General features: G+C 45.5%; 1 protein-coding gene across 1 annotated transcript in view; it reads right to left on the reverse strand.

Moving 5' to 3' along the window:
* Positions 1-11,262: 11,262 nt before the first annotated feature.
* The window catches only part of KCNN4 (potassium calcium-activated channel subfamily N member 4), a 154,588-nt gene continuing 138,317 nt past the window's right edge, over positions 11,263-27,533 (reverse strand). Inside the window, exons 6-8 of the mRNA XM_063942517.1 lie at positions 25,128-25,246; positions 15,725-15,794; positions 11,263-15,300 (exon numbers count right to left, since the gene is read on the reverse strand). Coding sequence (XP_063798587.1) covers positions 15,154-15,300; positions 15,725-15,794; positions 25,128-25,246 — 336 coding nt within the window. The 3' untranslated portion in view covers positions 11,263-15,153. The remainder of the gene's footprint in view (positions 15,301-15,724; positions 15,795-25,127; positions 25,247-27,533) is intronic.

A 27,533-nucleotide genomic window follows, 5' to 3' on the forward strand; every position in this document is an offset into this window, starting at 1 on the left:
CGAATCGCAAAAAAATACACCCGCAATTGAGCATTCAGAGACTAACACCCAAATACGAATGAATAGTAAATTCCCGTGTTGTATGAACAAACAGCCGCGTTTGACCGATGGTCTATTCATTCGTATTTCTGAACTTTGCCGTCCATACCATTACGAATAGCCCAAACACTGCCGAGATTTGTGGTTTGTAAATTCCCCTGAATTTCCCCAAAAATCGGCCAAACTCGGAACTTTAGTAAATTATCCCCATGGTCTGTCTTATGGGCCTGTTATAGGAATGTTGCGAGTGTGTCACTGAAAACTATGTGGGTGATTCACTTCAGATCTGACCGCTGCTGTGCGTTTTCGCTCAGCGGGCGATCAACGATAGACTGCGCATGTGTATGTACCGCAATGCGCACACACATTGGCAAACAACAACAGGCATTGCTGGTCAGTGACAGGCTGGTGCATAAATTTCGATTGCACAGGCGTTCACATGGTGATTGACAGGAAGAGTCAGTTTGTGGGTGGTAACTGACAGTTTACTGTGAGTGTCAGGGAAAACGCAAGTGTGTCCAAGCGTTTTCAGGGAGAGTGTGTGACGTCAGCTTCAGCCCCGATCAGCCTGTTCTCATCACACTGGAGGAGTAAGTCCTGCACTGCGCACACACTGGATTTTTGCAGCTTGGCGTGCACATGGGATCGCACACTTGCACAGTGAATTTACACTCCCCCTTGGGCGGTGACTATCTGAACGCAGGACAGCAAAGTTAGCAGCCCAGCAATCAGGTCTGAATCACCCCCTAAGATGCAAGCAGCCCTAAAAAATAGCTGATCCTGTATAAATAACCAAAGAGCAGGTGTTTTTATCAAAACAGAACGCAGGTTCAATTATTAAAGCTTTTTAGTGACATAGAGACAAAGAGGCAACTTAACCAATAACCACTTTTTATTCTTACAAAATCTACAAATCTGTTTTGTACAATAAATAATATTAAGGGCAGAAGAGTCTCAGGGCAGAAATTGACACGTAAATTGAAGCTTATTTGCTGTACACAGGGAGAGTAGTTAACGAAAAAGGTCCTTGAATGTGGGTCCCCAATTAGCGTAGTGTAACTTAAAAAATAAAATAAAAATAATTATAAACAGGTGAGTGTTGTTCTTAAGATGTAGCTTAAAAAATGACTGCTAATGGCACCTAAAATTCTCATAAAGAATCAGCAGTATACAGTATATATCTACTGATAACTTTCATGGTGCATGCAGAGAATATATATTTTTTTTTATTGAAATGGTGTGGAATAAAGCCTTTTGTATACATACATATATATATATATATATATATATATATATATATATATACATACACATACATACATAAAAAAAACAATACTCCCCTCCTGCGCTATTCTATTGTGATATAAGAGATGTGAGAAAAGTATCCAGGCGATACTATTACAACTGGCTGCCTAATTCCACTAAGTTCCCTATTAAAGGAAACTAAACATAGAAATGGAGTAAGAAATAGAGGAATAGGGCGCCCAAGGATTATGTCAACCCCCTAATTTAAAGAACCTCAGAAAATGACACTGTATGATTAGATCTGGCATTAAAATATAAAAATATACTGTTCATTTAATAATTTATTTAAAAAATACAGAAGCATACATGGTGTCCATCATATTACATAGTTGTCAAGCTGCAAATCTCCTGTGTTTTGTGGATGGGTGCAGATAAACTTCTGCCTGTATCCTTAATCTTTCTTATTGAGTATTCGGAGATAACATCAGAAAACAGAGTAATAGTCCAACGCGTTTTGTCTAATGTCAAGACTTCATCAGGGGTGTGTCTCTGATCTTTGATAAATAATGACAAAAGAGAACTATTTTGATGAACCCAGACAATTAATCAAGGATATTCATAAGGAAAATTTGATAATCACCATTGTGGTAATATCACTCCAACCTCAAAGGTCAGCTCAAACAATGGAGCTCATGCATACAAAAGATCCTTGTATGAATAAATGGATTTTGAAACCTTCCAACAGCAAGTCAGTGATTGTCCAAATATCCATTTCTGATGTTATCTCCGAATACTCAATATTACCGCTTTCACATCGCACAAATAACCCGGTATCAACACGGCATACTGCAGTGTCGACACGGGTCAGTGTGCGATGTGAAAGCACTTTCCGAGAATTAGCGGGTCGTCTGACCCGGTAATTCAACCCGGTATAAAAGAAGGATTATACCCGGATTATATACCGGGTCAGGTTCAGTGTGAATGGGAGCCGCGTCGATGCGACACGGTTCCCATTCACAGCATAGGGAGAGGCGGCGCAGGAGATGAGCTCATCTCCCAGCACCGCCTCCACCCCCGCCCCTGCTGCTGCTGTGCCCCCCGCTGCTATGGCAACCGACCCGGTATATTGCCGGGTAGGAAAGCCAGCAAAGGAGCGCAAATGCCGACCCCCACCCGGTAAGGACACGTTTCTCTTACCGGGTGGGATCCGGCATTTGCGATCTGAAAGCGGTATAAGGAAGATTAGGGATACAGGCAGAAGTTTATCTGCACCCTTCCACAAAACACAGAAGATTTGCATCTTGTCAACTATGTAATATGATGGACATCATGTATGCTTCTGTATTTTTTAATAAATTATTAAATGAACAGTATATTTTTATATATTTTTTTTTTATCATCAATAGTTTTTATTGAATTTTTTTCATTGCAAACAGGGGTACAAAAGGAAGAGAGAGGGAAGGGGGGGGAGTAGGTACATAAACATATAAGAGAACGTCACAATAGACATGTGCAAACAAGTGCATACAGTTCAAAGTCGATCACACAGGTACATCGTAAGGAAAACAAAAAAAAAAGAGAAAAAGAAAGGCATTTATAGAGATGGAAGGATGGCAATGGGCTCACTATAAATACGACCTAAATAGGGGTTCATTGTGGTCTTAGAAGGGGGGGGAGGAAGCCCCATCAGCCGATGGGGCTGGGAGGTGGCTGTCCAGGGGGGAGGGGACGTAACATCAATGCAGCACCTTCACCTTCCGTGGTTAACAGATGCCAAGGCATCCAGCGCACAAAAGGAGATTTAGCAGTGAAGGAGTATGGGATGTGTTCAGTCTCCATCAAGAAGTGCAGCTGTATTTTGTGTATTACCTTCGACAATGGAGGCAGCGTGGCCTGTTTCCAGTTTTGGGCTAAAGCCGCCCGCGCGGCTAGACAGATGTGGCCTAAGACATAGTGTAGATGTACACCCACGCCTCGCGGGTATGTATTTAGTAAATCTATAAGGGTAGAGGGGGATAGGTCGAGATTCAAAACTTTATTGATAAGGCCAAATATCTCTGTACAGTACGCCTGGACATGGGGGCATGACCAAAAAATATGGAAGAGGTGGCCTACTTCTCCGCATAGGCGCCAACAAAACTTCGAACATGCAGGCCAGATCGTATGGAGCCTTTCCGGTGTAAGGTATAATCTATGGAGTAGCTTAACATGCATTTCGGAGTGATTCAGGCATTTAGACATGGTAAAAGATGACAGAAAAATGCGTTGCCATTGAGAATCCTGGAGAACACATCCCACATCTGCCTCCCACCTGATTTGGGCTTTAGATTTAGGAGCAGGGAGTAATGAGAGCAATGTTTTATACCAGAAGGAGATCTCTAGAAGTGGCACTGGAGAATCGGCCTATAGCTTGCTGAATACCAGGTGGCGGTGGGGAGGGGGAGAGGTGGATGCTAGTCCACCAGTGCTGTATTTGGTAATATCGAAGCCTCTCAGAGTCAGGCAGAGAGAAGCGTCCCTGTATATCAGAAAAGGAGGCGAGCAAAGATCCATTAAACAAGTCCCCCAGGACCTCCATCCCCCTGGACCTCCAGCCCGCCAGGTTAAGATTAGGGACCAGGACGGCCACCGTACGTAGCGATATCAGGGAGAAATTATGATATGAAGGGGATATGGCCGCAGTCAATTTGTCCCAAACCTGGAGCGTGGCTCGGGTAGAGGGGAGGAGGTTTAAGCTCCGTGGGCGAAGGGTTCTAGGGATCGAAAAAAGATCTTTCAGGGGAAAACGGGGGCAGGTCGCCTCCTCTAAACACGTCCACCCCGGAGGCACGTTTTTGTAGAATTCTTTAATCTGGGCCAGAAGGGAGGCCTCCTGGTACAGTGATAGATTGGGCATATCCAGGCCATCCACTCTCCTTGGTAGAGACATCCTCGCGCGGGCAAGTTTAGGCGGTCGCGAAGACCATATATAATTAGTGAGGATTGTAGTGGCTTTATCTAGATACTTCTTGGGGAAGATAAAAGGAATAGTGCTAAACAAGAACATTAATTTAGGGAGCAGCGACATCTTGAAGGCGGACAGCCGGCCCATCCAAGAAACCTCATAGTTGAGCCATGATTTGGTAAACAACTGAAGGGAGGACAGCAGAGGAGGAAGATTGACCTCAAATACAGAAGAGGAAGATGGAGGGATATATATACCCAGATATCGTATCGAGGATGTTTGCCAATTATATGGATACTTAGCGCGTAGTAGGGGCAAAGAGTTAGAGAGATTGATGGGCAAAGCATCCGTCTTGGAGGCATTTAATTTATAATACGATGCTGCAGAGTACCTATCTAAAACATTGTGTAAGTGGGGGAGTGTTGTGGCTGGATCTGTTACAAATAAAAGAACATCATCTGTGAACAGACATAGTTTGTGCGACGTGACGCCCAACCTCAGTCCAGGGAATTGCGGGTCCGCACGAAGCCTAGCCGCCAGTGGTTCTATGGCCAGAACGAATATGAGAGGGGAGAGAGGGCAGCCCTGGCGGGTACCATTATAGATTGGAAAAGAACTAGATAAAAAACCATTACTGAATACCCGGGCCGTCGGGGAGCTATATAGAGCTAATATTGACGAGAGGATATGGTCACGTAGGCCAAATTTTAGTAGGACTTCTCGCATATAAGACCAGTTTAAGCGATCAAAGGCCTTCTCTGCGTCCAAAGATAGCAGTAGGAGACCCTGCTTGAGGGTTAGAGAATCGACAAGGTCGAATACCCTGCGTGTATTGTCGGACACCTGTCTTCCCGGGATAAAGCCAACCTGGTCCGGATGTATCAGGGAGGGGAGGAGGGTGTTCAATCGAGAGGCGATTAATTTAGCATATATTTTAACATCCCCATTCAGTAACGTAATGGGGCGATAATTTTGACAAAAGGTTGCATCTTTGCCCGGTTTAGGGATCGTGACAACACGTGCTTTGAGCATCTCCTGAGGGAGGGTGCCCTGTGAGGTAATATCGGTGTAGACTGCCACCAAAGAGGGAGCTAGAAGGTCTTGGAACGAAACATAGAAGTCATTAATAAAGCCATCAGGGCCAGGCGCCTTACCTTGAGGGAGGGACTTGATCACCTGGAGGGTTTCTGATAGGGACCATGGGGCATTCAGTAATGCTAGTTGATCATCTGAGATATGTGGAAGGTTTAAATCCGCTAAGAAGGAGTTGATAGAGGAAGGGGTAGGTTGTGGGGTGGCAGGGTCTGACGCGAGGTTATAAAGTTGGGAGTAAAATTTGGCAAATTGATTCGCTATCTCTCTTGGGTTAGAAATTTTGGTGCCTGTGGGGGATATAATGAGCTTGATTCTATTCCGAGCCTGTTGAGCCCTAAGCTTCCGGGCCAGCATTTTCCCCGGCCTGTTCCCCGTTAGATAAAACTTCTGGCGTATCCTATTCAAGGAAGCCTGGGGGCGCACCATTAGTAATGTCTGGAGTTGAGATCTAATATCGACTAACTGCTTCTGTAAAGATTTCGTAGGTCTAGATTGGTTTTTGTCCTCTAATTCCTTCAGTTTGAGCTCCAGATCAACCTGGCGTTGTAGGTTGAGTTTCTTGAGCTGTGCTCCCGCCTAAATCACTGCTCCCCATATGACAGCTTTAAGTGCGCACCAGAAGTTCAGGGTGGACGTGTCTGAGGGGGAATTAAATTCCATATAGGACGAAATACTGTCAACTATAATTTTTTTTGAGACTGGGTTGGACAGCAAATGAGGAGAGAGTCTCCACGGGCGGGGTGGAGAGTGTTGGCAAGCTACACTCCATTTAAGAATCAGCGGGGCGTGGTCTGACCAAGTTATAGGGAGAATATCTAAGGATCTGGCGAACTGGAGGGTCCATTTGTCCAAAAATATAAAATCAATACGGGAGTAAGAGTTGTGGACGGGGGAATAGTAAGTGTACTCCCGCCCTGTGGGGTTTTGTACTCGCCATATGTCATAGAGATCAAATTCAGCCAAGAGGTTACGAAAGGCTAAGGAGTTGGCATTGGGGGAGGCGGAGGCGGGGGGAGAGGTCCTAGGAGACCTGTCCAACTTAGGATCAAGAACTAAATTAAAATCTCCCGTGAGCAAAAGGGAGCCCGTACGAATCCTCTGAATAGCCACACATAACTTTCGGATAAAAGCTACTTGGTTTGAGTTTGGGGCATATGCCGAGACCAGGGTGACCGGCTTGTCGTTTAAAAGGCCGCTCAGTATAAGGTACCGGCCATTTTTATCAGCTAACTGAGAGTGCAAAATGAAGGAGACGGAGTCCCTAAATAATATAGCCACACCGTTCCTCTTAAAAGGCCCATTAGCAAAATAACCTAGAGGGAATCTACGATCTTTAAAAATAGGGGGCGCTACAGATGAAAAGTGTGTCTCCTGTAGGGTAACTATATCAGCTTTATTCCTATTAAAATAACCCAAAGCCAGCCTACGCTTATTAGGGGAATTCAGCCCCTTGACATTCATAGATAATATCTGGACCATCGGGGCAGGTTAAAGTACTTTGTTAGAGGTGAAGGACCTTGACATAAACAAAAATAGAATTGTCTCGAGTAGCGAGTACCTACATCATAAAACAGAGGGTGGGGGGGGGGAGGAAGGGAACAGGGGGGCGAGGGGGGAGGGAAAAACCAAAACGACCCAGTATATCGGGTCGGCATAACTACTGCAAGGAAGGTTAAAAAAATGCAGTAGTATATTAGCAGGGGGGAACATGTGGCCTAGCGCCACCACCCATGGAGCTAAACAGAAAAAGTAAGCGTAAGCAGAAACAAATATGCTTACCCACAATATACATGCGAACACATGAAAATAATAATAAAAATATAAAAAAGACAAATAAACTCAGATATAACATGAAAGGCTAGTACACCGCCATCACAACAGGACGCAGGGCAACTCACGTGACCCCAACAGGGACAATGGTCAAGTCCATTCTGCGATGACGGTACCGGAGACAGTTCAATTTGAAATCCCAGGCTGGTTGTATCAGCATCAGGCGGTGACCCATTCCGAGCGAATGGTGGGCTGTTTCTTGGATCCAGGAGGGAGTGTAACAGAGATATCCCATTCTGCTAGTAATTTGACTCCAGTCTCCAATGAAGTCACCGTGTAAGACTTATTTTCATACGAGATGACGAGCTTCACCGGAAAACCCCATCTGTACGTAATTTCTTGGTCGCGAAGTGCCAAAGTGACGGGGAGGAATGCTCGTCGTTTGGCCAAGGTGAGAGCGGAGAAGTCCGGGAATAGTTGTAGACCTCCAAGAACATCTGAGTCGGAGTCGCCTGCTTCTCTGGCCGCTTTCAGGATGCGTTCTTTGATTGTGAAGAAATGCACCCTCAGGAGTGTATCTCTCGGGAGCAAGGGGGCAACTGAGCGTGGTTTAGGCAGTCTGTGAATTCTGTCGATAAGTAACTCTCTAGCGTCGGTTTTAGGCAGAAGCTTCTGGAACAAGACAGTAGCATAATTTTCCAACTCGGAATTCTGCACGGAGTCGGGGATGCCACGGATCTTAATATTATTCCGCCGGGATCTGTCCTCTATATCTGCAATTTTGAGTTTAAACGCCTCCAGGTCACTTTGCTGCTGGTCGTGGGCCGTTATGAGGTCATTATGAGACGAGACCAATTCCTCTACTTTCCTCTCCAGATGGTCCGTACGGTCGCCTATAGCGTGCAGCTCCGTCTTAACCTCCCGGAGGGCCGCTGTGAGGTCCTGAGTCAACTCAGATTTAAATGCTGAGAGGGCTTGGTACAGAGTTTTGACCGTGAGAGGTGCATCAGAATCAGGGTCAAACCCCGGCAGGGAGGCAGGGCTGCTAGGGGTATTTTGCGGAGAAGCGGCGGCCGGGGACTTCCGCAGAGAAGAGGCGGCCTGTGACGTTTTCTGAGGCGGAAAAGATACTCTAGGGGGCAGCACCCCTTTGACCTTTTTAGAAGGCATTCCAATGGAGTGAGGTTCTGCAGGCAGAATGAAGATAATAATAAAGAAGCTCAGGATCTCGCAGAATAAATGACGGAGATTTAGGTAAGCATAAAAAAGACACGGGTGGTGGCGGGCAAGTGATCTGCGCTACATCAGAAGATCGATATCACACATGACCTGGCAGAGGGTCATCTCCATTCTGCGGGGTCCAGATGAGAGGTTCCCAGCTGGGAGAGAGGGGTGAGCGGACAGGTACACACCTCGGGTCCAGCAGCGCTGTGCTTTAAATGCTGTGAAACAGAGCTGTGGTATGCTTCCCACCAGGTGCCTCTCAATAGTGGGATCCAGCAGGCAGCAGGCAGGAGAGGGGTGAAAGCACAGTAGCTGCCATCCAGGGGAGCAGGACGTCTGAGCAGGACGTCTGAGCAGGACGTCTGGGCAGGCTAACTACAATGAATCCTGCAGCTGAAGCAAAAATCAAGATGGCCGCCGCACCTTCCTGGTAGTCTGTGTCCCGACCTTCTCCACTTGCCAGGGGTCCCCCACGGCTAATTGCCCCACAAGGTAACCTCCCTGGGGGTCAGAGGAGCTAACAGGGTGGCTGCAGAGGCTCCGGCGGGGTCCGCGTCTCTTTCCGGCGCCGCGACTCCGCCGTGGAGCTCAAAACGCGGGTGCCGGGAGTACGCGAGTCCCCGGCTTCCGGATGTTCCTAGGCCGCAACCTGCGGGAGCCGTGAAAACAGCTCCCCTGCTCCGCGGCGGACACTGCTGGGCACAGGGGGGTTGTAGATGGAGAGGGTAGCCCTCAGATAAGGGTTGTAGCGGACCAGGGGGGAGAATAAAGATATATATCACGGCTGGATAGAGGAGTGCAGCAGAAGCAGGTCTGCTCTCTTCTCCAGCTAGGCCACGCCCCCCATATTTTTATATTTTAATGCCAGATATAATCATACCGTGTCATTTTCTGAGGTTCTTTAAATTTTGGGGTTGACATAATCCTTGGGCGCCCTATTCCTCTATTTCTTACTCCATATATATATACATATAAATATATATACAGGTTGAGTATCCCATATCCAAATATTCTGGAATACGGACTTTTTTGAGTGAGAGTGAAATAGTGAAACCTTTGTTTTTTGATGGCTCAATGTACACAAACTTTGTTTAAGACACAAAGTTATTAAAAATATTGTATTAAATGACCTACAGTCTGTGTGTATAAGGTGTATATGAAACATAAATGAATTGTGTGAATGTAGACACACTTTGTTTAATGCACAAAGTTATAAAAAATATTGGCTAAAATTACCTTCAGGCTGTGTGTATAAGATGTATATGAAACATAAATGCATTCTGTGCTTAGATTTAGGTCCCATCACCATGATATCTCATTATGGTATGCAATTATTCCAAAATACGGAAAAATCCGATATCCAAAATACCTCTGGTCCCAAGCATTTTGGATAAGGGACACTCAACCTGTATATATATATATATATATATATATATATATATATATATATATGTGTATATATATGTGTATATATATATATATATATATATATAAAATGTATGCTATTTAATAATGTGATTGTTATTAGTAGTTCATTTATAAAGTATATTATATTCTATATTTAGTGGTCGCCTTTAGAACAAACACCTGTCACTGTACACTGTTTAGTTTCATTATTATAGCCATGTTACTCCATTCATTTATCTTCATTGATCCAATTTAGGCTACATCAAAAGGTAATTTCTCCCTACTCCTGCTCTTGCCTTCTCTGCTGCTTTCCACACAGGTGAAAAAGTGGTGTCATTGTTATCTGGTTTACCTCCTACCTCTCTAATATCTCCGTTAATGTCTTTTCCTCTAGTGGCTGCTCCTCTCCTTCTATCAGTCGAGTTCAAGCACTTTTGGGCTTCAGTATCACTTCTATGCCAATGACAGCATCTTTCCTACACTGACCTCTGTCCTCTCCCGTGTGTCCATTTGGATTGCTGAACACTACCTCAAGGTCAACACATCTACAACTGATCTTCCCCTTATGTGTGCCTGGAGGTCATCACTGACTGCACCCTCAACTTCAGTACCCGAATTGTGTCCCTCACTGATTCCTATCACCCCTAACATCAAAACTTTGAAAAGATTTTCGTTCCCTCTACCAGGATGCCACCAAGACCATTATTCATGATCTTTACCTCTCCCAACTTGATTATTTCATTCTGCTCTAGCCTGTTTGTCACATGTCTGCCCCTCCCCCCCCCTACAATTTATCCTGAATGTGGCAGACGGGCTACTCTCCCCCTACAACTGCACCCCTTCCACTGTACATTGGCTCACATAGTCACTTAATAATGCAAGTCAAGCGGCTTACTCTTACATATAAATCACTCTACAATGCTTCCCCCCCCCCAACCACACACACATCTTTGATCTTACCAAGAAATACTCGATCACTCTGTTCTGTGTATGGTCTTCACCCCTCCTCCTTTCCTAAAACCACTTCACGCTCCCGCCTTCAGTTCTTCACCCTTGCTGATCCACACCTTTGGGACTCCTGCCAATCTCCAGAGTTTCAAGTGTTCCCTCAAAATTCATATTTTCATGCTTGTCTACACCGTGTCCTAGACAGATCCCTTCTCTTTCTACCTGCCCCTTCCATTACTTCCCTTTACCACTACTGGCTCCATTTTCCTGCCCTTCTTGAATGTTAGCACTCATAAGCAAGGCCCTCTCTTCCTCCTGCCTCCTTGTTCTTTTGGAAAAGTCTACATTGTCTTAGTTGTGTCTTCTAAATCAGTTGCTTTTTTAAATGATCTCATCGTGTATTGATTATTTGCTATTGTATATCTTGCCCCCTGCTTATTTATATTGTGTTCTGTTTAGTATTGGTTGATTGTATGGTACTGTGTGCATTGTACTGGGGATTGTCAAAGCTTATTGGTTGTACATAGAACAAATTACTTAACTTTCCAACGTACTAATTCATCTAGAATACAAGAACTATATGGAAAAAATAATTGAAAGTGCTTTTTATTGTTGATTTTTAAAGCTTCTGTCCTGTATTTTTCTGTATATGTAAAAGGTAGTCATTGTGCAGACATAGAAGTACCTACCATACTCCCTTGTCAGAGCCACAGACTACCCACCAAGCTCCTCTCTCTGTTTACTAGGTTAGCCATGTACATCCATACACATAGGGAATGTACATGCTTCAGTCCTACTTTTTATATACAGTATAGGAATGAAGCTTGTGCATTTCATCTGTCAAGTCATGATCATGGTCCGGAAACTTATGGAAATGTGACCTAGAGCAGGCAAATAGATGACCAACCCAGCTCCTTAACAATATTGGCAGCCCAGTCAGTGACCACCTGGGAATCCTGTCCTGGAGTTAGGAGACAATTGAGCTTGGCTACTGGCCCCCTGCATTGTGCCATCTTCCCTGACCAGTAGATTCTGAATTCAAGTCTCATTAGTGGTGTTCTCATAGCTTCCACTTCTAGGAAACAAAGACTAGGAGGCGGACAACTTCAGTTATTGTTGCCACTCTTCCAAATTGAAGGATGCCATGTAACCAGGGGTTTAATTCTCAGTGGTCTGGGTGGATGTCACCGTCTTGACATTTTTTTCTATCATCATATACTGCTTTATAATACCATAGATGGTCCTGATGTATTCTTAACTACTGTATATACCTTTTATGTAAGTGGATACAGTGGCGTAACTCCCACCCTCGCAGCCACTGTGGAGGCCTGGAGGCGCAGGGCTGATTGCTGCTGTTTGTGACTGTGAGTCCGGGAATTAGCCGGAGGTCACAGCGCGTGTCTCTCCTGTGTCCCTCCTGGGTCTCCGGCAGTGGCAGCGTGTCTGTCAAATGAAGTGTCGGTTCAGGAGACAATCAGAGCTCACGGACTGGCAGCCAATCAGGAGCCGCAGCTGCCGGTCCGCGAGCTCTGACTTGCTCACGAACCGGCACTTCATTTGACAGACACGCCGCTGGAGACACAGGAGAGGCACTCGCTGTGCCTTTCGGCTCCTTCCTGGACAGTACAGCAGCGGGGAAGGGTGTGTACCTGGCACTAGGGGGGGGCATATTTGGCACTGGGGGCATAAGTGTGGCTGGCACTGGGGGGGCAGTGGATGCATATGTGTACCTGGCACTGGGGAGGGGAGGCACTGGGGGCATATGTGTATCTGGCACTTGGGGGGCATATTTGGCACTGGTGGCATATGTGTAACTGGTACTGTGGGGGCATATGTGTTTCTGGCACTAAGGGGCATATTTTTATCTTGCACTGTGGGGGAATATCTGGCACTGGGGGCATATGTGGCATTGGGGTCACAGCCCTAGCAACAAGCATTACCCCCTGGTAACAAGCATAACACCCAGCTCACGAAATCCCTGGCAACAAGCATTTCCACCTAGCAACGAGCATGACACCCAGTGCATGAAACACCTGCCAATAAATATTACCCCCTGGCAACAAGCATTACACCTAACGCATGAAACCCCTGTCAACGAGAATGACACCCTGAGCATGAAAACCCCTGCCACCATGCATGGTACCAAGAGCATGAAACCCCTGGAAACGAGCAGGTAATTTAAAAGTAATTAGAAGCCTTACTGTGGGCTTAATGTGTTATGGGCATTGCGGTGTGTGGCATAATGTATCACGGACATTGCGGTGTGTGTCATAATGTGTCACGGACATTACGGTGTGTGGTATACTATATCACGGGCATTGTGGTATGTGGTATAATGTCTCAGGGTCATTGCAGTGTGTGGCATAATGTATCACGGACATTGCGGTGTGTGTCATAATATGTCACAGGCATTGTATGTGCTATAATGTCTCGGGCATTGCAGTGTGTAGCATATTGTATAACGGGCATTGCGATGCGTGGCATAATGTGTCACAGGCATTACGGTGTGTGGCATAATGTGTCAGGGGCATTACAGTGTGTCATATTGTGTAATGGGCATTATTGTGTGTGGCATAATGTCTAAGGGCAATTGCAGTATGTGGCATAATGTATATTGGGCATTACTATAAGGAGGAAATATTACAAATAATGTAAGGGGCATGAATCAGGATTATTTTTTTTCCTGTGGTGGCCAACGTCTGGGCGTGCAGGTTGCAAAACTGGGGTGTAAGGTAGTCTTGTCCTGCAATGCACACCCCTTTATGCAAAGCCACACCCATTTCAGCAAGATCACGCCCCCAGTTTCATCACTTTACTAGTGGTAATTATGGGGGGGGGGGGCGCCAGAGAATGTTTTGGCTTGGGGGAGAAAAAGTTCTAGTTACTCCACTGAGTGGATACCATATAGTACTCCCCATACTCATTTTTACTGCTCTGTGCTGCCAGTTGGTTCAATCTCCTTGTGGGGACCGGATTACCTTTCCTAGAATGTGTTTGTTTGCTAGTACCGGAAAGGTAAAAATCAACGTATTAAAGCAAATTAAATAAATGGAAATAAAAGATTGGTATATGGTAATCCAGTGTACTGTTCTCTTTAATTTAGTTTTATTTTAATTTTGAGTGAAAACATCCCCAAGTTATATAATTTAAACAGTGGGTGCAAATAATTTGATCATGGTAGTGTGAGCGTGTAAGAGGTATATTTACTAAAGTACAGGATTATAAAAGTGGAGATGTTGCTCATAGCAACCAATCACATTCTACATATCATTTACCTAGCACCTTCTAGAAGATAATAGCTAGAATTTGATTGGTCGCAATGGGAACATCACTTCTAAAAACCTGCACTTTAGTAAATATACCACAAAGTGAGTGTGTGTAGAAGGGTGGGGCGGTTGTCGGCAAAAAAAAATAATATTCAATTTTTTCTTTTTTGTGGGGGATTGCAACGTGCATATTCTGCCATCTAGAATATATTTATTCAACAATAATGTACCCTTTACCAACTTCCCCATTTAAAATACATTTACTCTGTGTTCAAGCTGAGTTACAAAAGTGCTATAAATTCAAAGAGCTCAATCATCTACAGGCTGTACACGTAATGTAATCACGTGCACAAATCAAATACTTTTTAATAAGCAAAATTTGTGGACTACTATTAAGGTAAAAGTATGGACGCCGGACATTTTTGTGTCGGCATCTTTTGCATAGTGACTTTTTGTAGATTAGCTATCATTAGTCCTTTGTTCTGAAAAGGTATCACCCTTGATTTTTATATACATATAACCAAAAACACTCTAAACTATTCTGCATGTTGATTTCTAAAAGAAACACTAGTATGTGTCTGATTTTCAATAGAAAAAAAAGAAATAAGATTTATTCTGCTCTTTGCAGTCTTGCAGAGACTATTGCCACCTTCCAGTATTTACTTGTGAATGCAAAATCAACTAGAAAAGCCATGTTTCTATTCCCTGTATGCGCTACTTGCAGGAATGGAAGTCAAGGTCCAACGAATATGCTCACCTTCTGTTCCCCAGAACCTCTTTATATACACATTGCACTTCTGACTATGGTACCCTGACTTCATAATCATCTACGGATTAGATGAGGCTTCACTTTGTCAATAATAATGTAATTTCCTGTGCATCTATTTTAGATCTATTTTGCAAGTCTACCGTTTTAAAATATATTTCTGCCATCTTACGATGGACATACAAGTATGATATCTATATTTTCCACATGCGACATTATTCGTCCACAGGAATCACACTTCAGCCTCATTACTTCAAAGAGAACATCAGTAGATGTGTAGTACAGTCAACTCGTAAGTCCGTTTAGAATCAGCCCTATACATTCTGAGAACAGCCAACAAGCGTTGCGTTCCTCAGCCCCTCTGACAAAGAGGCATTTCAAGTGGAAGACAATTCTTCAGTGGTAAACAAACTCCAGCTGAGTAATCTAAGTCATTTGGCAGCTTGTTGTCAGTGGGACACCTGTGGAGACTCTATAGCTGTCATTATTAAACGACTGATCTCGTCCAGTTTCTTGTCCAGTTGATCAATTCTCTTCTCCAAGTCTTGGTGTGAGGAGGTAAAGTTGTAGTCTAGGTCCATCATGATCATCTGCATCTGGAGAGGAAAAACAGTTATTGCTAGATCAAAAATACATTTTGAGAGCCACTTTACCAGAAGTGACTGCACCATGGAGAATTTATGTAATCAGATAGGTAACTAATATCAATGGCTTTGCTGGAAACATCATCGATGACATGCATGACATTCCGACCAAGAGTTGCACGGCATTGATTCACCTTCTTTTGAAGGTTAAGAAGGGAGAATGCTTGTTATATGAATATACGCCTCATCTTGCATCTTATCAACACATGGTAAATACTGCATTTATTTTGTTGAGGTCAAAATGGAGAAATGCGTGCCAATAGACCAAAATGTAAGTGGCAAGATCCTGAAAAGCTATATTATGATGTAAAGGTAATTTTCCATACGTCTATTTCAAATCTACAGTAGATCCTCCACCTCCCTTTGCCATTCTTACTTTGGAAATATCAACCATAGCATTGACCTGATCCTTCAAATTTTTGTGCCTTCTCCTTCTGCGGCGAAATCTATTGGAGACATAAAATTAAGTTCCATTAATTTCCCAAATGTTTCAGGCTTTTGATGGCTAAGAATATGACTGAACATGAGGACCTTTAGGTAGCTGATAATTGAGACTGTACAATTGGATGAGAAATAAAATTCTAGATGAGATGTTGACCTGCGTACCACTTTATTGTATTATATTGATATAAAAAAAATAAAAAAATAATTACGTTGAATTAAAACTCACTTCTCAACCACTTATTAATGTTAGGGGTCACTGTGTTTTGTGATGTCATGTGTCCACTCAAAGAGGAAACACATTGATCTGCGTGTTAAGGGGCCAGAGTACTGTACGAAGAGGATAAAATAGTTGCAATTTTTGTAATGGGAGGAGGTGTGCAGATCTTTACTTTCTAGCTATGAGCAAGCGGGTTGCACCCTTACCCATCATCTCGTGCTCCAGTGCAAAAATAATATTTTGTATAGCAAGATGAGATTTTCTAGTAATAAAGAGATGGGGAAAGTTCACTTGTAGGGGCATTTGCAAATGGTCGTTAAGCCTCTTTCTCCCAGGAAAAGGACTTCAGTAAGATGGACTTTGTACCATTCAGGCACATATGTTGTGGGTACATGCATTTATACATACAGTACCTCCAAGCACTCCTAATTCGCACAGGACAGTGCCAATCTGAGGGCTTCAACCTGCCTTCCCGCATGTGTCCCATTGTGGGAAAGTGGGGACATTCTTCTCATTGGTATCCGGTCTTTAGGTCGACAGCACTTAGGTCGACACTCATTATGCCGACCACTATTGGTCAACATGCATTAGGTTGACATAGTTATTAGGTCGACACGGTCACTAGGTCAACATGGCAAAGGTCGACATGAGTTTTAAAAAAAAATTTTTTTTTTTTACATTTTCATACTTTATGATCCACGTGGACTACGATTGGGGTTCCCAGTCACTTTACCAAGAAAACAACATAAAAAAAAGAATATAAAAAACTCATGTTGACCATTTTTCATGTCAACCTAATGACCGTGTTGACCTATTTCAGGTGTCGACCTAGTCACTGTCGACCAATATTGGTCGACCTAATGACTGTCGACCTAGTTACTGTAGACCCTATGATCCACACCCCCTCTCATTTGACCACTAGGCAGAGCAGCAGAGAGCAGGTGCTGTGTGTACCCTCTACTGGTGCACGTGGCATTAAATGTGTGGCAGCCTAATGTTAGACCCCATTGGCCATGCTCACTGCCCTGATTCTTGGATCTGGAATGTTGGGAGGCAGGGGTGTATCTTCCCATTGGCCAGGATAGCACTTGCCAGGGGCGCCGGCCAAGGAGGGGGCGCTTCCCGGCAGTGCTACCCACGCCGGGGGGTTGAATGACATAGTAGTTCTCACTGAGTACATCCCTTAGCAGTGCTCATCCACTGCCTGACTCTCAGAAGCGTATTGCACTCTGACACTCTCTGTGACTACAGTCACAATGATGGTGAATATAGCCAGGGAGCGGGGCACTTCCAGGTATGGGGAGGGGCGAGGCACCTCCTCTTTCTCATCCGCTCCCCTTCTCATTGGTCCCACGCGGTCTGTCTCCAAACACCAGCCACAACAATCAGCACCAGTCAGCAGTGCAGCATAAGCATACCTGTACATTGTCTGCGGTACCGTAGCTGCACTGCATGGTCTATCCTGGCAGTCTGGATCACAGGTTACAAAGAGCTCTGTATGGAGAGGTATCTAGACCAGTGACTGCCTGTCCAGCTGTGTTGAGGCTACAAGTCCCAGCACACCTTGTCAACTGGATTTACTGGGACATGTAGTGCCATCACACCTAGGGGTATATTTACAAAGATTCGTGTTTTGGCCGTTTTGAAAGGTGTTTGAACTCGAATGGCATCGGGTGCATTTTACTGCAACTTTTTGAATCCTGATACAGTCATTCACTAAGCTGCCGACTTTTCACAATTCGTATTTTCCAATGTCGATGTGATTCGTAATATCAGGCAGTGTTTTACGGGAGTGATGAGTAAAACACTGCCTGACAAAACACAAGGAATCCCGGCCGGATCTGTGAGATCCGTGCAGGGCTTCATTGTGTACCTTAAAAAGGTTTTTAAAGTGTTTAAGAATCTGGGAAAAATTGTGTGGGGTATCCCCTCCTAAGCACAACCAGCCTCGGGCTCTTTGAGCCGGTCCTGGTTGAAAAAATATGGGGAAAAAATTGACAGGGGTTCCCCCATATTTGATCAACCAGCACCGGGCTCTGCGCCTGGTCCTGGTTCCAAAAATACGGGGGACAAAAATCGTAGGGGTCCCCCATATTTTTGAAACCAGCACCGGGCTCCACTAGTCAGAGAGATAATGCCACAGCCGGGGGACACTTTTATATAGGTCCCTGCGGCCCTGGCATTAAATCACTAACTAGTCACCCCTGGCCGAGGTACCCTGGAGGAGTGGGGACCCCTTAAATCAAGGGGTCCCCCCCTCCAGCCACCCAAGGGCCAGGGGTGAAGCCGAGGCTGTCCCCCCCATCCATGGGCTGCGGATGGGGGGCTGATAGCCAAGTTTAAAATAAAAGAATATTGTTTTCTGCACAAGAACTACAAGTCCCTGCAAGCCTCCCCTGCAAGCTGGTACTTGGAGAACCTCAAGTACCAGCATGCGGGGGTTAAACGGGCCCGCTGGTACCTATAGTTCTTCTGCAAAAAAAATACCCAAATAAAAACAGGAAACACACACCTTGAAAGTACAACTTTATTACATACATTCCAACACACACATACTTACTTATGTTCACATGCCGACTCGGCCCACGTCTCGACGGCGATTCCAGGGTACCTGAAAATAAAATTATACTCACCTAAATCCTGTGTGTCGTGTCCTTGTGTAATAATCCACGTACTTGGCAAAACAAAAAAACAGAAACTCGACCATGCACTGAAAGGGGTCCCATGTTTACACATGGGACCCCTTTCCCCGACTGCCAGGACCCCCCATGACTCCTGTCAAAGAGGGTCCCTTCAGCCAATCGTGGCACTCTCCTGATTGGCTGTGTGCTCCTGTAGTGTCTGTGAGGCAGCACACGGCAGAGATACGAAAGTAACCTCACCGCTGACCGCAAAGTTCCCACCATTGGCTACAATGGAGCGCATAGGCGCTACATTGTATCTTTGCCGTGTGCTGCCTCACAGACACTACAGGAGCACACAGTCAATCTGGAGAGTGCCACGACGTGGCGCTCCCTGATTGGCTGAAGGGACCCTCTTTGACAGGAGTCAGGGGGGGTCCTGGCAGTCGGGGAAAGGGGTCCCATGTGTAAACATGGGACCCCTTTCAGTGCGTGGTCGGGTTTCCGTTTTTTTGTTTTGCCAAGTACGTGGATTATTACAAAAGGACACGACACACAGGATTTAGGTGAGTATAATTTTATTTTCAGGTACCCTGGAATCGCCGTCGAGACGTGGGCCGAGTCGGCATGTGAACATAGGTAAGTATGTGTGTGTCTGAATGTATGTAATAAAGTTGTACTTTCAAGGTATGTGTGTCCTGTTTTTATTTGGGTATTTTTTTTGCAGAAGAACTATAGGTACCAGCGGGCCCGTTTAACCCCCGCATGCTGGTACTTGTGGTTCTCCAAGTACCAGCTTGCGGGGGAGGCTTGCAGGGACTTGTAGTTCTTGTGCAAAAAACAATATTCTTTTATTTTAAACTTGGCTATCAGCCCCCCATCCGCAGCCCATGGATGGGGGGGACAGCCTCGGGCTTCACCCCTGGCCCTTGGGTGGCTGGAGGGGGGGACCCCTTGATTTAAGGGGTCCCCACTCCTCCAGGGTACCCCGGCCAGGGGTGACTAGTTAGTGATTTAATGCCAGGGCCGCAGGGACCTATATAAAAGTGTCCCCCGGCTGTGGCATTATCTCTCTGACTAGTGGAGCCCGGTGCTGGTTTCAAAAATACGGGGGACCCCTACACTTTTTGTCCCCCGTATTTTTGGAACCAGGACCAGGTGCAGAGCCCGGTGCTGGTTGATTAAATATGGGGGAACCCCTGTCATTTTCCCCCCCCATATTTTTTCAACCAGGACCGGCTCAAAGAGCCCGAGGCTGGTTGTGCTTAGGAGGGGGGACCCCACGCAATTTTTTTTCCTGTTTTTACACTAAACAGACCCTTTCCCATAGATAACCATGCACAGATCTCACTGATCCGTGCATGGTTATCCAAACTCGACTGGAAAAAGCAGGTCTATTTTTTTGCTGCTTTTTTTAACGAATCGAAAAAAATAGACCCGCACTTGAGCACTCAGAGACTAACACCCAAATACGAATGAATAGTGAATGCCCGTATTGTATGAAATAGCAGCCGCGTTTGACCGATGGTCTATTCATTCGTATTTCAGAACTTTGCCAATCAAACCATTACGAATAGACCAGACACTGCCGAGTTTTCTGCTTAGTGAATTCCCGGATTGGTACTTAGAAAAAAAAACATAAATCGGCCAAACTCGGATTTTTAGTAAATACTGGCCCTAGAGAGGTTTTTTTTTTAACTGTATGTATGTGTGCATATATCCCCTCAGTGTTCCTGCCCGCACCATCCCTGTAACTGCCCCCTCAGTGACCCTGCCCATACACTCCTGTAATTTCCTCTGTGTCCCTGCCTGCACCCTTCCCATAATTCCCCCTCAGTATCCCTACCCACACCCTTCCCATAATTCCCCCTAAGTATCCCTGCCCGCACCCTCCCCGTAATTCCCTGTCAGTGTCCCTGACCTCAGCCTATCTGTAACTCCCCCCTCTGTGTCCCTGGTTGGGGGAGGTGGGGGCGCCAGTTACGTCAGTTGCCAGGGGCGCTCAGATCCCTAGATACACCCCTGTTGGGAGGTATGATTTATATATGCACAAATACCCATTTAATAATCATACTGAAAAAGACACAAACAAGACACGTCATGATCATAATAGATTCTCCTTGAAAATAGAAGACTGTTGGGCTCATGCATTCCTGTTATACTGGGGGTAGTTTGCAAAAAACAGATGTGGTCATGCAGATGGGACAAGCAGGTGCACTGGACCAAGACAAGACTTGCCACAAATCCACATGTGTTTAGAAGATTACCCTTAATATGTTCACTCAGCTGCATGACTGAAGAAGCTCTAAGGTGAGCTGAAGGACATCATACCTCACTGTTGAATAGAAAGAGAAACAGAACATGCTGCATTTGTGGTCCGTCATGTCAAATAAAAACTTGCACATATTATGCGCTTCAAGCTAGGATCTCTGGTCACGTTAACACCTGTGGTCAGGACGTTGCCAGCAACTGAGTGAACGCACAGAAACATGGATAAAAGTTTGGCTCCATATAAATACTGTATATTGTAATTATAATAGTAGAAACCAACCAAAAACTTGCTTTCATTATCTAACTCACACATTTCTGTGGTTGAGTGTCAATTTTGCACCTTAGTGGGACATGTACTAAACAGTGATAAAAGTGGAGAAGTGAGCCAGTGGAGAAGTTGCCCATGGCAACCAATCAGCATTGACGTAACATTTATAATTTGCATAGTATAAAAGTATACAGAGCAGCTGATTGGTTGCCTTGGGAAACTTCTCTACTAGCTCACTTCTCCACTTTTATCACTGCTTAGTACATGTCCCCCTAAATGTCTTTTCGCAGGTTAACGTTACAGCCTCACAAAAGGCAAGAAAGACACACTGCGCCAAGATCCGCTGAAACACGGACGGATCTTGTGGACTTTAGCATTCTGCGAATGCGCCAAAGTAAGACATCGGTGACTGCGCATGTGCTGGCTAAGGCACACAGATGGAAATCACAAGTGGAAGGGTACATCCGTGTACAGACCACACTTTCCATAAACTGGGCCATAGCTGGGCAGCGACCATACGAACTGCTCCGTGTTGTAGGAGTGTCATGGGAGTGCAGGGAGCTTGTAAGCGAGCTTCCCTGCTCGATCGTAGGATGGCGATGGGACGCCTGTTACAGATGGATATTTTGCACCCAGCGCACTCAGCATGCCCAGATACTAATGATGACAGTTGCAGCTGCTGACATAAAAACAGTGCGCAGGATGGGCTCCCACATACACACAGTTCTTTTGCGTGCATGACTGTACGGTCATACAAAAAGCATCAGCGGATGCAAGCTGCCCAGAATCAGGCTCAAGGTTTGTAACATAGGATTAGTAGTATTATCAGTGACAGACCTACTGCTTCGGGGCCCAAGGGTGTACGGCAGGGCCGGCTCCAGGTATGTTCCTTAGGAGCGGTGCACTGGGCGCTAACTCCTAAGGGCGGCTTGTAGTGGACGCAATTTTAAATCAGCCGCCAGTCCGTCAGCCAATCAGAGCTTGCGGACCGTCAGCGGCAGCTGCTTCCAGACCGCAAGCTTTAATTGGCTGACGGACCAGCGGCTGATTTCAGGCAGGGGGGCGCTGGAGACGGGACTGAGAGGCAGGAGAGGTGCATGCTGTGCTTTCCTCCCCTCACACAGAAGCAGCGGGAGCAGCAGGAGAGGTCGGCGGTGGTGAGCAGCACTACAGGGGGCATGTGTATCTGGCACTGTGGGGGGCACATGTATCTGGCACTGTGGGGGCACGTGTATCTGAAACTGTGGGGGCATATAATATATATCTGGCACTGTGAGGTCATATAATGTGTATCTGGCACTGTGGGGGCATATAATGTGTATCTGGCACTGTGGGGGCATATACTGTGTATCTGGCACTGTGAGGTCATATAATGTGTATCTGGCACTGCACTGCTGGGGGCATATAATTTGTATCTGGCACTACACTGCTGGGGTCATATGTGTATCTGGCACTGATGGGGGCATATGTGTATCTGGCACTGCTGGGGCATATAATGTTTATCTGGCACTGTGTGGGCATATAATGTGTATCTGACAATGTGGGGGCATATTATGTGTTTCGGATAATGTGGGGGCATATTTTGTGTATCTGGCACTGTGGGGGCATATTATATGTATCTGGCACTGTAGGGGCATATAATGTGTATCTGGCACTGTGGGGGCATATATGTATCTGGCACTGCTGGGGGCATATGTGTATCTAGCACTGCACTACTGGAGCATATGTGTATCTGTCACTGCTGGGAGTGTATGTGTATTTGGCACTACTGGGGGCGTATGTGTATCTGGCACTGCACTACTGAGGTCATTATGTGTATTTGACACTATACTAGAGACATTATGTGTAAGGAACACTACTGTGGGTGTTATGTGTAAGGCTGCTAATTGTGTGTGCAGAGGGGGTGTGAAAATATATTCATTTATAGTTTGATAATATATAATTGCGAGGCCACGCCCACTTTTCCAGGAGCACACGCGCCTTCAGCGTGCGCATGGGGGGGGGGAGAAAGGGCTTCAATTTTTTTTTTTTGCTCACGGAGATAGTAGGCCTGGAGCCGGTCCTTGTGTGTGGGGCATGGCAATGCTGTCAAGAGAGAATGGAGAACTCATCTGAGCATGGCATAGGATGGAAGGATCAGAATGCACTCTGCCTAATAAGTGTGACTCTCATTACTGTGTTTGCGCGGCCAGACTCTGCCTCATGTTCCCTGGGCAGGACCCCTATGGACTGCTGAGTAAAATGGCCCAATTATGAACGTAAGAGGGAACATTTGCTGCTTATGGCTTAGTGCATAGATCCCTTTGATTTTTCCCCAAAAACTATAATGGATGCATGAAATGGTTCCATACATTAAAACAAATTAAATCAAAAAATGAAAACCAGTAATGCAGATAGATGGACCCGTTGGTTCTTAATGGATGTCAAATTCTATATTGCCATCTACGAACACAAACATGTTCATTTGTCTCATAGCTTGTTCTAGAATTTGTCCACATTCAGAATGTGACAGTCAGAATTTCCACGGGGGCTGGAGGTCGGCGTGTTACATGTCGACACTGATATAAGCTTGGCAATATCAGAATGTCGACATTACCAGAATTAGGACCTGCGTCAACACATATCTTCGGGATGACAATCTAAGTGTTCAGCCAAAAACAACAGGAACCTTTCAACGTGGTTCCTCACAGCAAGTACAATGAGGAAATGGCTGGTTCTGGCACTTCTTGAGTATCCGTGTGTATTCAGTGTGGCGTCAATGGAAATTTAGAACAAATAAAAATTACACCTCGAATGATCACCATCTGGGGCATATACATCCACTGAAGTACATCGGTGTGAGAACTATCAACGCCTGCATATAATCCCAGAGGGGGGAGTTTTCATTTATTATTTAATAGTGCCATATTATAATACAGTGTGCACTATATATTTGGTCAAATTTTATTTATTCTATACTTACATTGAGTGACGCCAGACTGATTACACACAAAGACTCAAGAAGCACCAGAACCACCCAGTTCCTTGTTGACATGCCAACAGCTGGCATGTCCGGCATTCGGAGGTATGTATGCAGGGGCGTTTCTACAGAGGAGGTGGCCCGTGTGCAACTCCGGGTGGGCCCCCTCCTCTGAATGGAGCGGTAGACTCTGGCAGGTCTCTGGAAACATGGCGCCCGCCATGAACCGGAGACCAATTTGGCTACCACGCATGCTCGGCTGACATTTTGGCAGCAATTTCCACCACGAACGCTATGTCCACCGCTGGACTCCGGTAAGGTAAGTATTTAAATGGGTGCAATGTGTGCGGTGTGGGCCCCCCCTAGACCCAGGGGCCTGTGTGCACCGCACACATTGCACCCATTGTAGAAACGCCAAAGTGTGTATGCCTGATCCTTCCCTCTAACACTGTTCAAAAATTAGCTATAGACGTTCACAATGTTGACGTTATGTCATGTCAATGTTCTATCATTATCGACATTGTGATGACCATGTTGACATTATCGTGTTGACATTATGAAAGTGAGTCATTATGTTTGTGATAAAAAAGTACATACCGCTCATTCCTCTTTAACCACTTTTACTATTTATTTTGATTTACTGTGCGTAAGTCCGGTGGCATTGTATTATTTTTGCTCAGCCCTTCACATGTTTGTTCCTTTATTGCATTCATCTTGTTTCCGTATGGCGGCCCCAGCATTTATGTATAGTGACAAGACCTACCGACAGTCCTGATTATGGTGGGGCTGTCCTAATTTTCTAATCGGGCCCAATCAGCAAGAGGGTACGGTTTTATTTGAACTTAGAGTTGTGAAGATCGGGGCAAGACTTTTGGTTGGACCAGCAGCAGAGTGTGGACGGTTCTGGGGTGGAGCTTATTATATTTCAAAGTAGCTTTATTTAATCCTGGGAAATGCACAGACAGACAGAAAAACCCAGGCGGGGATGGACACGCTTACATGTGAATGGCTCCCAGAAGCTCTCTCTGGTGCAGGCGGATCTTGGAGCTCTCTCCACGCTTAGTGTGCCTGTGTAGCAGCCAGGCCTCACCGAGTACATTGGCTGCCGCGCATTTGATCTGCAGAAAAAAATGAATAAAATAAAGAACTGAAACATTATTTCTGATCTCTGCACTTTTATTTGAACCTGCGGCCTAGACAACCATTCCTCCTTGCGGCAAATAACATTACATTCTATAAATGCCTTTACACCCCCACATGGCCATGTCTGCCGGTAGCACAGCTATACCAAAGATATTCTCAATGAAAGTTTAATGTGCAACGGCTGATTGACTTGGCTTCCCCAGAGATTGAATCCAGATGACATTTTTCTCAGGGTCGCTGCTTCATGCACCTGAACAGAATGACTTTCCATTTTGGATTTGCCACAACAGGATTCATAAACGACTGTGTTCCTGCATGGAAAACTTAATTGCTTCCTCTGAGGAAGCTTGAGTCTTGTGACCCAACTATAATAAGAAACAAGGGGTCACAGCCTCCCTCTCGCCCTGCCTGCATTGTGTAACAATGAAAAAGCACACTTGGGATCTGGAAAGATCTGGAGATGGATAAAACGTCTCCGCTCCCTGCAATAATAGAATGGCAAGGCCATTATCCGGAATTCACCACGAAGCCGTCCGCGCTGGGCCCCGTTCTGTGGCGGTGCTAGATGGTTCTGCAGGCACAGTACATGGCTAATGTCACATGGGTGCAATTATCCATCTACTTCCCCGAAAAGAACAGACAGAGGCAGGGCCTGGTTCCTTGCAGTGTTCACAGTGCGTATTGGTGCTCTTGTGACAGGAACTTGGCACTTACACCGCCTGTTTTCTGCAGAAGGATTTACCATTGTATTAAGCAGTGTTGTTCCTACACTCCCAACGCTTCAAGGACTGGACTAAAAATCTTTGCTGGGTCCCGCGAGGCCGATTTCTTGTGCTGACTGTTCACACGTGCTTGGTGTTACATCCTAGATAGGGATGTTATAAGGGCAAATAGTTTGGCCCCAAATAGAAGCTGCACCTCTGTAGGGATGGTATTCGGTCTTTAGGTCGACAGCACTTAGGTCGGTACTCATTAAGTCAACCACTATTGGTCGACATGGACATTAGGTCGACATGGCAAAGGTTGACACATGAAACGTCTAGGTTTTTTTTTTAAATAATTTTTTGAACTTTTTCATACTTTATGATACACGTGGACTATGATTGGGAATAGTAACCTGTGCCAACCGCAGTGGTATCGGAACGAGGCACCTTGCCCGAATGCTTGCTCGCCATGGGAGGGGACACGGTGCACTAATTGGGGTTCCCGGTCACTTTACAAAGAAAGCGACACCAAAAAAATATTCAAAACTCAGGTTGACCTTTTCCATATAGAGCTTTTCCATGTCGACCCAATGACTGTGTAGACCTATTTATGGTGTCAACCTAGTCACTGTCACCCAATAGTGGTCAACCTAATGACCGTCGACCTAGTTACTGGTGACCCAACGGTCCACATCCGTAAGGATGTGGGTAGTTTAAATAAGTATGATTGCAAGATTTGGTTGTTGTGCCCATTTTGTAACATTAACTAAGAACAAATAATAATGACAAAAATGCAGTACTGTGCCCAGGGTCATCAAGGAGAGGGGGGTTAGGCTAGCATGGGAAACGTAATGAAGCCCCCCGATATAGAGATAGATAGATAGATAGATAGATAGATAGATAGATAGATAGATAGATAGATAGATAGATAGATAGATAGATTGTGGTGAGAGGGCTTGTGTATCACGACAACTGCTCACATTTCTGTGGGATCAGCTCCCTCCAAGGGAAAAAAAACAAGACCTGCACATTCTACACCTGCAGTGGTAATTTATAATTCCGGGCCTTCTGAATTGCGCAGCTGCAAGTGTAAAAATAGAAGTCCGGGTTTTCCAGCTCACCCAGAGCAAGCAGGAAGTCAGAAGCAGGAGAGGAGTTTAAAACTCCCATATACCCAGAGGTGCAGCAAGGTGTCATGGTGCCTGGAGCAAGGTATGTTTCGGTGCGCCCCTACCCTGTACGGAAATGGGGGCATGGCCACCAGGGCCGGTTTAGACCTTGTGGCATCCAGGGCGAAAGTTTCCTTTGGCGTCCCCCCACCCACACCCATAGGTTAAATATAGTGCGCGCCTAAGGCACGCTGTAAAAAATAGGAACGTGGATTCATAGGGAAGGGGCGTGGCCACAGTTATGGACCTAGGTTTGTTGTGTCCCCTGTAGATTTGCCCCCAGTAGTTATGCCCCCCTGTAGATGTCCCCCCTGTAGCTGTGCCCGGAGTAGCTGTGCCCCCAGTAGGTGTGCCTCCTGTAGCTGTTCCCAGAGTAATTGTGCACCCTG

The sequence above is a fragment of the Pseudophryne corroboree genome, chromosome 10 (genome assembly GCF_028390025.1).
Source record: "Pseudophryne corroboree isolate aPseCor3 chromosome 10, aPseCor3.hap2, whole genome shotgun sequence".
NCBI lineage: Eukaryota > Metazoa > Chordata > Amphibia > Anura > Myobatrachidae > Pseudophryne > Pseudophryne corroboree.